We start from the raw sequence: 12,703 nt of genomic DNA on the forward strand, positions 1-12,703 counted from the left end.
GAGCGCGGCAGCCGTAAGTCACGCTGCTGCCGCAAGTCACTACCGTCGCCCCCCGTCGAGAAGGCCGCGCAGGGGCAGTCGCGTCCCGCCGTTCCCATAGCGACGCGTCCTCCGCCCCGTGGGACCCGCGGCTTCGGCCAACATCTTCGAGCTTCGGCAAGCTCCGAAGGCCGCGGTAACTGGCGGGTAACGAGGCTGTGGGGTGGGGTCTCTCAGCCGAGTGTCTTTAAAAGCGCGTACGGGCTGTCGGAGGCTTGGTTCGTGTTCAGAGTCCGAGCATCCTGAGCGCTGGGGCTGGTGCCGTTTAAGGAGAGTCCTCGGGACGCTGTGCTTGGGGCGAGCAGCCGACAGGCCGCGTCTTGGAGCAGCAAAGGGTGGCGTTGGGACATATATATATATATATATATATATATATAATATAAAAATATAAAAATATATAATACATAAATATATGATATATAATATATAAATAAAAATAAATAAAATATATAATACATAAATACATAAATATATAAATATATAATATATGAATAAATTTAATAATATAAATATATAAAAATATAAATATGTATAATATGTAATATATAAATATAAATAAATGTAAATAACAAATATATAAAAATATATAAATATACATACGTATATAAAATATATAAAAATATACATATACATATATTTACGTATATAAATATAAACATAGAAATATATGCATATATAAAATATATAAGCACATACATACATAATATATACATACACATATATTTACATATATAAATATATATAAACATATATATAATATAAATAAATATAATATATATATTTCAGACGCTCCTGAAAGTTACCGAGCAACCTCAAATGGTCAAGCGGTCGAAAAATTCTCTGAACTCCTTAATCGATCAGCGAAGAGCAGATTTCAGTTAAGAACCCCAGCCCTTCTTTGCTGAAATTAATGATCTCCACAAAATTCTGAGGCCCCAACTGAGGCCCCGGGAAGCCACCTGCATTAAAACCAGGAAAAGTCAAACTACGTGCGCAATTAGTGTGCAATGATGGTAACTATGTTATCGGATTGATCAGATTGATCAGAAGCACCTTATTCCTCTGCCCGTAGTAGTTGTCACTGCACTTCTTCGCTCAGTGGTAAAGTTTGCAGTTGCAATGGGTGGTTTATGGTGCTTATAGGGTTCCCCACGTTTCCATTTGGATTTTTATTTTTTTAAGATTTTGTTTATTCATGAGACACACAGAGAGAGAGGCAGAGACACAGGCCGAGGGAGAAGCAGGCTCCACGCAGGGAGCCCGACGTGGGACTCGATCCCGGGACCCCGGGGTCACGCCCTGGGCCTAAGGCAGGTGCACAACCACTGAGCCCCCCCAGGGGTCCTCCATTTGGATGTTTTTAACTTTAGTTCTTCTCTCTCTTGTGATCAATGGGCAACTTTTAATCAGCAATGCTTTGGAGCTGCGAGATTTTACAAGTGCTTATTAGTGAGCATGGGGTCAGTGGTGGAAGTGTGTAGTCTGAAACCCCCAACACTTCACTTCAGGTGTTGATGCTGAAGTCCCAAAGCCTGGGGCTTCCAAAACTTGCCATGTTTGATCCAGTGTATAGACAGTGGTGTTAGTAGGTCTGCGCCAGCGAGTCAGGGTGTCGGCTCATCTGGTGTTCTGGCCTCTGCAGAGCTCTCTCTCCCATTCAGTGCTTAGGTGCATGCAAGGCATTATTCCACACAGGTCGTACACGGGGACAGGTTAAATTGAAAAAGTCCTATCAAGTCTCATTAATAGCTTCAGACTGGAGAGAAGCAGACCAAGGGACAATTGTGCTTCATGACCCAGGCAGAGCCAGCCATTCTAAGACCCCAGTAGAAGCAGAAAAAACGCTTTAGAGTTTATATTTTCCAGGAGTCCACATTGCAGTCCTATATTTGAGCATTTGCTGGAGCTGAATAAACTCCTAATTAGATGCACTGAGACCTCAGTTAAGACCTTTCGAAAACTCAGAAAACTAGGGAGAACCCAGGCCATCCCGGAGGGTTATACAAAGCTCTAGTGGGGTTGTGATATACCTCCTCTGATACAAACACAGTGAACAAAAATAGAACTTACCTTTTGTGCTATAGGTGTAAGTAGAAGAATTGGTTTTAGAAATGAAGAATTAGAAGCTCGAAGAGACAGACTAGAGAGCTGAAAATCAAGTTACTGATGTGGATGAGAGGCTCGAGGTAATCATAGAGAATACCGAGGCAACGACTAGAGGTATTAAAGCTCTTAGAAGAGAATATAGATGAAAGAGACAAAGATGGTTCGACAGGAGATTAATAAGTGCCCCTGAAATAGAGAACAGAGCAAATGGAAGAAGAAATGTCCCTACTGGTATTAAAAAATACCAAGGAAAGAAAAAAATCTCTCGATGAAAAGGATACAAGATTAAGAATTATAGGAAGCATGTTAAGAAGAGAATGCTTATCATGATGAATACTGAGTAATGCAGAGAATGTTGGATCATATTGTACATCTGAAACTAATACAACATTGTATGTTAATTATACTTCAATTAAAAAAAGAAAGGGATCTACCATGTTCCCTGGAAAGATTTCTGTAGGACAGTCAACACTAGGATATATCCTGGTTAAGTCACTCGATTTTCAGAATAAAAGAATTCTGTGGGTACCCAGGCAAGAAACAAAGGCGGCAGCAGCGGGCTGGGGAAATGGCGGAGAAAAAACAATTAGGGTTTGTTAGACTCATCCATAGCACAGCCAGTACTGGAAGACATTGAAAATATATTAGAGTTCTGAGGGAGAATAAAATGTGTTCCAAGAAAATGATACTCCTTTGACTTCCCAAGTTGTCACTTGAGTATAATTAGAAATTGTGGGGGCTCTATCCATTTTTGTTCCTGTTGGCACACTGCATTTCTGAGCCCATCTCTCTTTCATGTAACTTGACAAACACAACCATAGCAACCAACGTGTTGCCAAAATTGTCTTCTAACCTCTTCCCCTAGAATTCAAGTTCATTAGCGAATCATCTGTCTTCTAGGTTATCCCAAGAGTTTTGCAAAGAGTTTTCCCAGTATATTTGCCACTAACCACATAAATAATTATCCTTCCAGCTTCCGGTAACAGTTTCCTTGTTACCTGCTGCCTCATCACTATGCTAGTGACTTATATTTTAGATTTTTGTAATGGCAGTGCTCAAGTCTAGACCCAAGTCTGTATAAGTCATGATAAATTTTACTAAGTTGTGTAACAACTAACCCCTGAATTTCAGTGATGTAAAGCAGTAAAAGTTTATATTTTTGCATACGATCCATGTCTTTTGGGAGGTATCGGCAGTTGTGCTTTACGTTTACCTCACTCTGGCACCCAGGTTGCTGAACTACCACTATTTGGTACATTCTTGGCTTTTGTGACAGAGGGAAAGACAACTCAAGAGGAACTTGCACTGTAGTTGATGACTTTTGTTAACTCACTGGCTAAAACTAGTCACATGGGCCAGGAATTGCAATTTCTAGAAGGCAGAAAGCCAGAAATATTTGATGAACAGCATTTATTAAGTACATTATAAGCATTCTCAGGCATGGTATCAGAATACAGCATTCTCTCTCCTTGAGTATGGATGAGACCCGGTAACTTCTTTCTGGTGAACACAGCTCACACACAGCCTGACTGCCATCCTGAGTTGGAGAGACAGAACTGAAAGTTCTGGGGGACCAAGACAGCTAGGATCTTCAGAGCAGAGTGCCAGAGAGAGGAGTGAGTATAGAGAAAGCTCTGGAGATCTTCAGGGAATTTCTCTGAGCCTTACTGAGTGGCAATATATGCATATGGGGAAACTACCCGAGACTGAGGAATGACCACTGGGACGAAGCACACATAACAATTTAGGGGGGTTCACACAGGCTGGGACTAGCTTATATTCCCAGTATCTTTAGTGGAAGAGCCCTGTAATATCTGGGGGTGTTGAGTACAGTAAGGGTATTGCCTCAGTGGTGGAGAGAAATTAGCCATAGATAAAAGGCTCTCCTCATCTAGTCTTCACAGGGCCAAGCTATTTCCAAATAACTGTGTCCCAGATCAAAACTTTTAAGGGTTTAGAAGACTAAGAATAAAATCTAGCATTCAACAACATAAAATCCACAATGTCCCAAGTCAAGTGAAAAATTGCAAGATTGGCGAAGATGTAGGAAACACTCCACATGAGGTTAAAAAGAATCAGTAAAAACAAAGCAAGGAATGACACAAATGAAAGAATTAGAAGATGAGGACATTAAAATAACATAAACATGCTCCATATATTCAAGAAGGCAGAAGGAAGCATGAAAATATTAAGAAGAGACAAATATAAAAGACCCAAATCAAACATTGGAGATTTAAAAAAATGCAGTGTCTAAGATGAAAAATACACTGGATGGAATTAAGAGCAGATTAGACCTTACAAATGAAAAGAGTAATGAACTTAAAGATTTAACGGTAGAAACTATCTAAAATAGAACCAAAACAGAATAAAAAAAGGATTGGTGAGCTGTGGGATGGCTTCAAATAGCTTTATATACAATAACTGGAGTTCCAGAAGGAGGAAACAAAAACATACTTGGAGAGAGAATATCTGAAAGGTTTTCACATGTGATAAAAACTATGAGCCTACAGACCCAAGATGCTCAATGAAACTTTAGACACAGGAAACAGGAGTAAAATTGCACCAAGCACATTATAACCAATACCAGTGCCTAGGAAAAAAATTAAAATCACCCAGAAGAAAAAAAAAAAAGACACACTGTATGTAGAGGAACAAAGAATAAAAGCAGACTTAGAAAACAATGCAAGTCAGAAAAGTGGAGCAAAAATCTTTAAGCCCCACAAAACAAAGCTGTTGATTTAGGATTTTGTACTCAGCAAAAATACTGTTCAAAAATGGAGGTGGAGTAAAAACATACTGAAATGGGATGAATTTATTGCTCGTAGACAGAGCTGTTAAATGAAAATCTTCATTCAGATAAAAGGAAAATGCTGTTGGAGGGAAATCTGGACCTACTGAAGGGGATCAAGAACACTGAAAGTGACAAATATGTGGGTAAATATAAAAGATTTCACTTTTTAAAAAAAGTTCTTTAAAAACAGTTGCTTGAAGAGAAACTTATCATGTGTTGTGAGACTTATATGTAGAAGTTAAACATGACAAAATACTACAGGGTGGGAGGGGGAATGGTTCTTTTAGCGCGAGTTTCTTTTAATGTAGGGTTCTTTTAGTGTAGGCGAAACGGCGTAATGTTATTTAAGGCAAACAGGTTAAAAATGTGTACTTATAAACCCTAAGATAATAGATTTTATATTCATAAAATATACTCAATTGTTTCCAAAGAACAGACCAAAAAGGAACAAAGAACAGATAGCACAAATAGAATACAAATAGCAAGAGGACACACAAATTCATGAAATGCGATAGATAGTTATATCTATCGCATGAAATGGAGACGATTGAAACATGCTAATTAAATTCAGAGATCATCAGAGTAGATGAGAAAAAGCAAGCTTCAACTATATACTCTTTATAAGAAAACCACCTTAAATATAAAGACCAAATAGGTTAAAAGTAAAAAAACGGGAAAAAAAGCCACATTATACTAACATTAATGAATAGAAGGTAACTATATAGATTTCAGACAAAGTAGATTTCAGAGCATAGGATATTACTAGAGATAAAAAAAAGGAGAGTTTTTAAGAATAAAGTTGTTAATTCATCAGGAGGACATAAGCCTCCTGGGTATTTAAAATGTACCTAATATCAGAGCTTCAAAATATATGAAGCAAAAACTGGTAAAACAGAAAGGAGAGATAGATACGTTCATGATTATACTTGGAGGTTTCAACATCCTTATTTCAATAATCGATGAAGAAGAATACAGAAAATCACGAAGAATGCAGAAGACTTGAACGACTCTCTCAGCCAAGTAATTCCAATGATAGAAGACCTCACTCAATAACAGCTGAATCCATACTCTTTTCAAGAGTAGAAGGAACACTTATCAAGACACATCTCAATAAATATGAAAGGATTATACTCGTACAAAGAATGGTCTCTGCCAAAAACTGAATCTTAAGAAATCAGTAAAAGAGAACTGGCTAGAACATTTCCAGATATTTGAAAACAAAATAGTCCTAAATAACAGTCTTGAATAACTCATAGGTCAAAGAAGTAACCAAGAGGGAAATTTTTACCTGAAGGTAGTGAAAATACAGCATTTCAAAGTTTGTGGGATGAATCTAAAGTTGTGCTTTGATGGAAATTTATAGAATTAAATATTTATATCAAGAAGGGAAGTCTCAAATCAATGATCTAGGCCTCCGTTTAAAGATATTAGGAAGAGAAAAGCAAATTAAACGCAAAGTAAACAGAAAAAGGAGATACTAAAGGTTGGAGAAGAAATCAAACAGAAAACAAAGTTAACAGAGAAAAATCAATGAAACCTAACGTTTCCTGAAAGATTAAAATTCTTTTGTGAGCTCCTTTGCTCATAAGTTCAAATCTTTAACTTGCATTCATGTTCCTGCTTGGGTTAGCCTCTACTTATTCCTCTGACCTTATTTCTTTTTTATTTTCTCTGCTATAGCTATGCTGGCCTTTCATATTTTCTGTTGTCTTCTCTACTGGCAAATGATGTTTGCACCTGCTGTTTCCTCTGTTTGCCCCATCCTCAACGGTCTCAGTGTTTTTACTTCCCACCTATTTTCACCTAGTTAATGTCTAGACTTAGGATCTAATTAGTTAGTCTTAGGTTTGATACCCTAGTCTAGCATATACACTACCCTAACCTGTAAACTCTACTAGAATAGACACTGTGTGTGCTTTGCTCAATATTTTATCTTCAGCACTTAACATATGCCTGGCTGATGGTGGATTCTCAGCAAGTATTTGTTGTGTGAATGAATTATTCCTAGTAATAGATCATTTTTCTTAAGATATGACAAGTTCAAGCATTATTCCTTTTCCGCATCTCATGAACCAATAGTCTGAGGATTGAAAGATTATCATTACTCTGAGGTTTATGAGGATTGAGAGTGAGTATTGGTGCCAAATAACTAGTTAAAAATAATAGCACGTTTGAGGAATTTATGAATATTTCACATGCAGATACTTCATTTTGTAGTTTAAAAATATATCAATGATTAGGGATGCCTGGGTGGCTCAGTGGTTGAGCGTCTGCCTTTCGCCCAGGCCATGATCCCGGATCCCGGGATCGAGTCCACATTGGGCTCCCTGCAGGGAGCCTGCTTCTCCCTCTGCTGTTTCTCTGGCTCTCTCTCTCTGTGTCTCTCATGAATAAATAAATAAAATCTTAAAAAAAATATATCAATGATTAAAAAGTGAAATCAATGCTTCAACACACTGATTTCAAGAATTATGCACAAAGAAAAAAAAGAATTATGCACAAAGAGAATGTGCGCTGATGGAATTTTTGTATCTCAGACATCAGCTTTATTACATGTTAGATTTTTTGATTCCTCAAAACAACTCTATGGTGTAGAAATTCATACCATTTTTTTTCAGGCAAACTTTTAGCTATTTGCTCAAAGCCTCAGAGTTATCATGGTGTTACAATTCAAACCTAATTCTCATGTCAAAACCCATCATTTTCCCACTGCGACCTCCACTAGAAAATGTAAACTATTAAAAGTTTTTGCCATCCTAAGGATCAAATGTTTAGGTCCTAATGATACATTAGCTAACAATGGCTAGCAAGTATTTCAGTTTGTCTGACTATGACACAGTCAGTTAAATGGTTTCTCTAGGCTAAAATTGTGATCAACTATTCACACATAGCTCCCTAGTAAGAAAAAGTAGAGGTAAGATTTTGTCTGACATCAACTTAATTACGTAGAATGTCAATTTTCTATGCTGTAAATCATATGAAAACGAAATAGTGGGAACTTAGCAGAAAATGTGGGTAGTAAAAAAGGTTTCCATTAAATGAAAAAATGCTTAATGTCATGTGATAGTTTGTCATCAACTATGAAAATTGAAAAGAAATTGACGATGGCAAGGGAAAAAAAAGAAAATTGAGAAAAGATTAGCTGAAGAGCAATGTTCTGGCTTAAGGGTTATACTTTAGTGTTACATTCAGTAAGGTAAGTTCATGCTACAGAAGTTGGGAGAGGGCAGTTCAGAAGAGAAGTTTCATCTTGTTGCTGGGGCTGTGAATTGAGACACTTTATTCTTGAGCAGATAGGAACCTGTGTGAAAGAGTTCTGATGTCATAATTTCAGGGTGTCGCTGGGACACTTGATCATCATTCCTTTGGCAAAGATGGTACAAACAGAGGAGAGCCTCAGGGTCCAGGAAACAGAACAGAGACAGTACAAGATGTATTCTTATTTTCTCAATTGTCCTTATTTCTGTCATTTGGGGATTTCAAGGTTCTTGAGGAAATAGAAGTGGTAGTCCAGGCATCAGATGTAAAGAATCTCACATAGGAAGAGCCATAGAGAAATCTGTAAAGGTGCAGTTTGAGGCCTTTGGTGTGGGATGAGGACATAGTTAGACTGGATTAGTTTGTATTAATAGTTAAGGGAAAAACTGGAAGATAAAGATAATGAGGAAAATGGGGTATAAAGTGGAAAGAATCTTGTGATTTTGTACAGATAAGACTGTAGCTTTAGAATATAAATACATTCATTCATAGATTAAAATATTTCATATCATTGGAGAATAATTAATTTTATATCATTGGAGAATAAGGCAGTGACAATGTCAACCTTTAGAGACAATTTTTTGCTGAGGTTCAGCTTGCTGCTGGAGCTATGAATTGTGACATTTTATTCTTTAGCAGGTAGGAAACTATGTGAAAGAATCTTCTGATGTAATAATTTCTGGGTGTCACTGGAACATTTGATGATCATTACGTTGGCAACTCCAGCCTTCTATGGAAGGTCAGTAGAAGCAGTTGATTTATTCACCTCTACAGGAATCAGACTCAGCCTATTTTGGTAAGTTTACATATCCTTGGTCAAATTAGCCAAAACTTAATACTTCTATAAATTAGATAGTTATATTAAACCATAGATTTTACGGTAGTTTTAACTAACTTGTCATTGAGCAAGCCACTTTTTTCCTTGATAAAGGAAACACATAGTCTATAAAAACCATTATATATGATATTCAGATTCCTAAACTTTAATAATTCAGTTTTATTACTGCAATAAACACTTACTTATTAGGCATGGAATACTGTTCTAGGCATAAAAAAACAGTTATAAGACCTATTTCATTTTTCCTTTCTTTTGTTGAACACATGTAAATTTATACAAAATAGTTATTAATTACTGTGTGCCAGCCACTGTTCTAGGTATTAAGGATTCAGTCAGTGGTGACAAAGACAGGCATGAAATGGGGGAGGTGGGGGCAATGATTAAGCAGAAACATTTATGTAAAATTACAGCAGTGGTTCTCAACAGGGGGTGATTTCTTCCCCTTTTCCACCAGGGAACATTTGGCAATGTCTGGAGACATTTTTGATTGTCACGACTTTGGGGTGGAGAGCTATTAGCATATAGTAGGTGGAGGCCTTGATGATGCAAAATATCCGACAAAGCACAGGCCAACTTCTTCTCTCCCCAACAAAAAACTATCTGGCTCCAAATGTGCATGGTGTCACAGCTGAGAAATCCTGAATTAGAGTAATAACTGTTACAATCAGAAACAGAGAGTTCCATGAAACCTTATGTAACTGAGTGGTTATGGAAGGCTTCTCTGAGAAAGTGAAATGTAAATTCTGACTTAATGAGTTAGTCCCAGCAAGTAAGTGGTGGGGAGCAGTGGGGTGGGGAAGAATTCCAAGTAGAGGCAATAGGAGGCCATAAAGAGCTTATTTTAAAAATTGTGTGTTTGTGTACGTGCATCATACTTACCGGCTATCTCACATGTACATTATGTGCGTGTTTGTGTACATATATTTACTAATGCCCAGTAGCATCTGCTAGGTAATAATAGTTAACATTGATTGAGCATAACTATGTGTTAGGCACTGCATTTTACGTGTATCACCTTATTTAATCCTCACTATTACCCTGGAAGGAGATACTCTTATTCCTGATTTATCCTTGAGAAACATTCCCGGTTAAGTACCTTGTTTAGGATTATTTGGTCAGTCCAACTTTCCCAAGGCACTTTCTTAACTAATAAGCTGTGAATAGAGAGAGGTGGGGAAATGAATGATCATCCCTGGAAGATGTGAGGCTTGGCTATGCTTCAAAGGAAGAGAAGGGCTTGGCAGAGAGGCAATGGGGAGTGGAAGTAGGGGCTCAAGCTTACCGATTTTAACACCCATTTCAAATAAACTGGTTTTTTTCCCCCCACACAGCAGAAATAGATTTCAGTAATGTTAACTATAGGGCACAGTTTACTTCTGCCGTCTAATGGCTGTTTTATATTTGTCGCTAGACTTCAAATTGTGTGTAAGGGGGAGTTGTGTGTAATATAGCATTTACATACTGGTATAGATATTTTAAAATGTCATTTCTATATACCTATGAGAAAACAATAACACTAAAGACTCCAATGAACTTTTTAAAGACAGCTTAGCCCCACGCCATTATTTTAACTTTCTATCTAGGTTTTCGGTGAATTATGCCTTTTCGGTTTGGGACCCAGCCAAGGAGGTTTCCAGTGGAAGGAGGAGATTCTTCAATTGGGCTAGAATCTGGGCTGAGCTCCAGTGCTGCCTGTAATGGGAAAGAGATGTCACCAACCAGGTAAGGTCTTCTCATCCTGATGCCCCTAAGGAAATGCGTCATGACTGTTACCAACATAAGCTTTAGTTGATGTCCAATATTAACAAGAAAAAAGTCCAGGACCATTAAATTTATATTAGCAAACACTGCTATTATGAAGTCAGTATTAACAGATTTCAGGGTTTCTTAGCACAGTTTGTTTTTGGCACCTCTGTAAGTCCAATAATAGACCAGTTCTTTTTTTGGTAAATTTATAGCTAGATTGTTGTTGATAGTTACAAGAAGATAACATTAATTTAAACAAGTAAATTGTTAGTGCTATTATATGTTACGCAGACATCTACAAATGAGAAGACCCCAACCTCAGATTTAGTATCACTTTGGCTTTGATTTGAATTTTAGCCGAAAGATGGTGATACAAAGTGTGAATGTTTTATAAAACAAAATCATTTCTGCAAATTGAAGAAAACTATAGTGAATAGGATTTCTTCCACTTTTCTGCTGTTTACCATTGCAAAACATCAAATACTACGTTGTTAGATTTTTTTCACGGCTTGGAAATTTTTAGAACACAACACAGATTTGAACCTAATAAGGCAGTTACACTTTAAAAATCAGAGTTATTCAAGGATGCAGTAGGCTATTTTGGAAAGTACTAAGCCCTTGTCTTTAAAAATGTCTGAGGTGATTATCTGGTGGGAATGTTGGAACAGAAATTCAAGCACGGGATGTATTTTTAGACTAGATGTCATTTAAGGATTCTTTTAACCTGAGGTTCAGTCAACATTTGAATAGTATATTAAATAGTATGTTCAGTTTTATATTTTTCCACAAATACTCTAGTTTTTAAATCACTCAATTGAAGTGATTTTAAGGTACATGTGTGCATAAATTGCCATAGTATTATCACTGTTTACAACTATGCACTCCCCACCACCCATCTCCGCTTTTTTTTTTTTGCCCTTTAGCAATCACTGCATACCTTTCAGATTATCGTCTAGAGTTATTTTATCTTTATGAACTTCCTGTGACTAAATGTATGGCAACAACCACAATCTTTTTGTAACCCGAGTCTAAAATGTCTGGCTCATCAGTGCCACTGTGTTATAATTCTATTGTGACATTCAGAGATTTCAAAATGATTTAAAACACTTGATATGTACTCAAACTTTGCTGCCCTGAAAAAAATCTCCTTTTTTAGTATCTAACCACATATCATTTGCTCTTTTATTCAGGCAACTCCGAAGATGCCCTGGAAGTCATTGCCTGACAATAACTGATGTTCCTATTACTGTCTATGCAACAGTGCGAAAGCCACCTGCGCAAAGCAGCAAGGAAATGCATCCTAAATAGCATCATTAAGTCTTTTGTAGAGGTTTGACTAGGTCAAGGGTAATGGGCCAGTATCATCTTATGATCTGGTAAAACAAATAAAAGTGGTGGCACCTTTGGATGATGACAGCAGTTGAAATATTTATTTTTAGTAGGAGAAGACACAGTGTCATCTGGAACACATGTAGTGATAAGCCATCAGTTATGTTTGATAAGACAGAATAATATTTCACAATTAGAATGCACTCTATTGATCACCTTGCTCACAGTGGATCATTAATATCAATAACTGAAGATGAAGGTTAATCTACCTTGATTATCAGTCATGAAGGTCCTGTTCTAAATACTTAGTGTATCCTAGGCTGGTGTCCTTTGTTTGTATTTGGGTTGCCACTTAGCTGAATCCTCTCACTTGAATACCCTAAGCCAGTTCCTGGCTTGATATCTTTTGATAACGTTCTGCGGTAATTATATTGGTTAAGAAAAGGAGCCCAGTAGATTGTGCATTTGGGGAGGAAATGCCAAAGAAAGTTCTTAGTCTGTGGTTAATCTGCAAAGCATTAAACTGAAAAAAAAAAAAAAAAGCATCAACTGTTTGCATATGGGATCTCAGGTTTTTTGTTAAATTTATTATAATG

General features: G+C 37.3%; 1 protein-coding gene across 3 annotated transcripts; it reads left to right on the forward strand.

Moving 5' to 3' along the window:
- Positions 1 to 4: 4 nt before the first annotated feature.
- On the forward strand, positions 5 to 12,194 carry FAM229B (family with sequence similarity 229 member B). 3 transcript variants are annotated; one of them, XM_055329826.1, is made up of 4 exons: positions 5 to 186; positions 8,831 to 8,990; positions 10,616 to 10,754; positions 11,969 to 12,194. In XM_055329826.1, exons 3-4 carry the CDS (start codon positions 10,630 to 10,632, stop codon positions 12,084 to 12,086), a joined length of 243 nt encoding a protein of 80 aa, XP_055185801.1. In that variant the 5' UTR covers positions 5 to 186; positions 8,831 to 8,990; positions 10,616 to 10,629; the 3' UTR covers positions 12,087 to 12,194. The 3 variants fall into 3 exon arrangements, with proteins under 3 accessions (XP_055185801.1, XP_055185798.1, XP_055185800.1); XM_055329823.1 differs by having other exon boundaries at positions 5 to 175; XM_055329825.1 differs by having other exon boundaries at positions 5 to 175; positions 8,834 to 8,990.
- Positions 12,195 to 12,703: the final 509 nt, after the last annotated feature.

Source organism: Nyctereutes procyonoides, unplaced genomic scaffold (assembly GCF_905146905.1).
Source record: "Nyctereutes procyonoides isolate TBG_1078 unplaced genomic scaffold, NYPRO_anot_genome, whole genome shotgun sequence".
Lineage (NCBI taxonomy): Eukaryota > Metazoa > Chordata > Mammalia > Carnivora > Canidae > Nyctereutes > Nyctereutes procyonoides.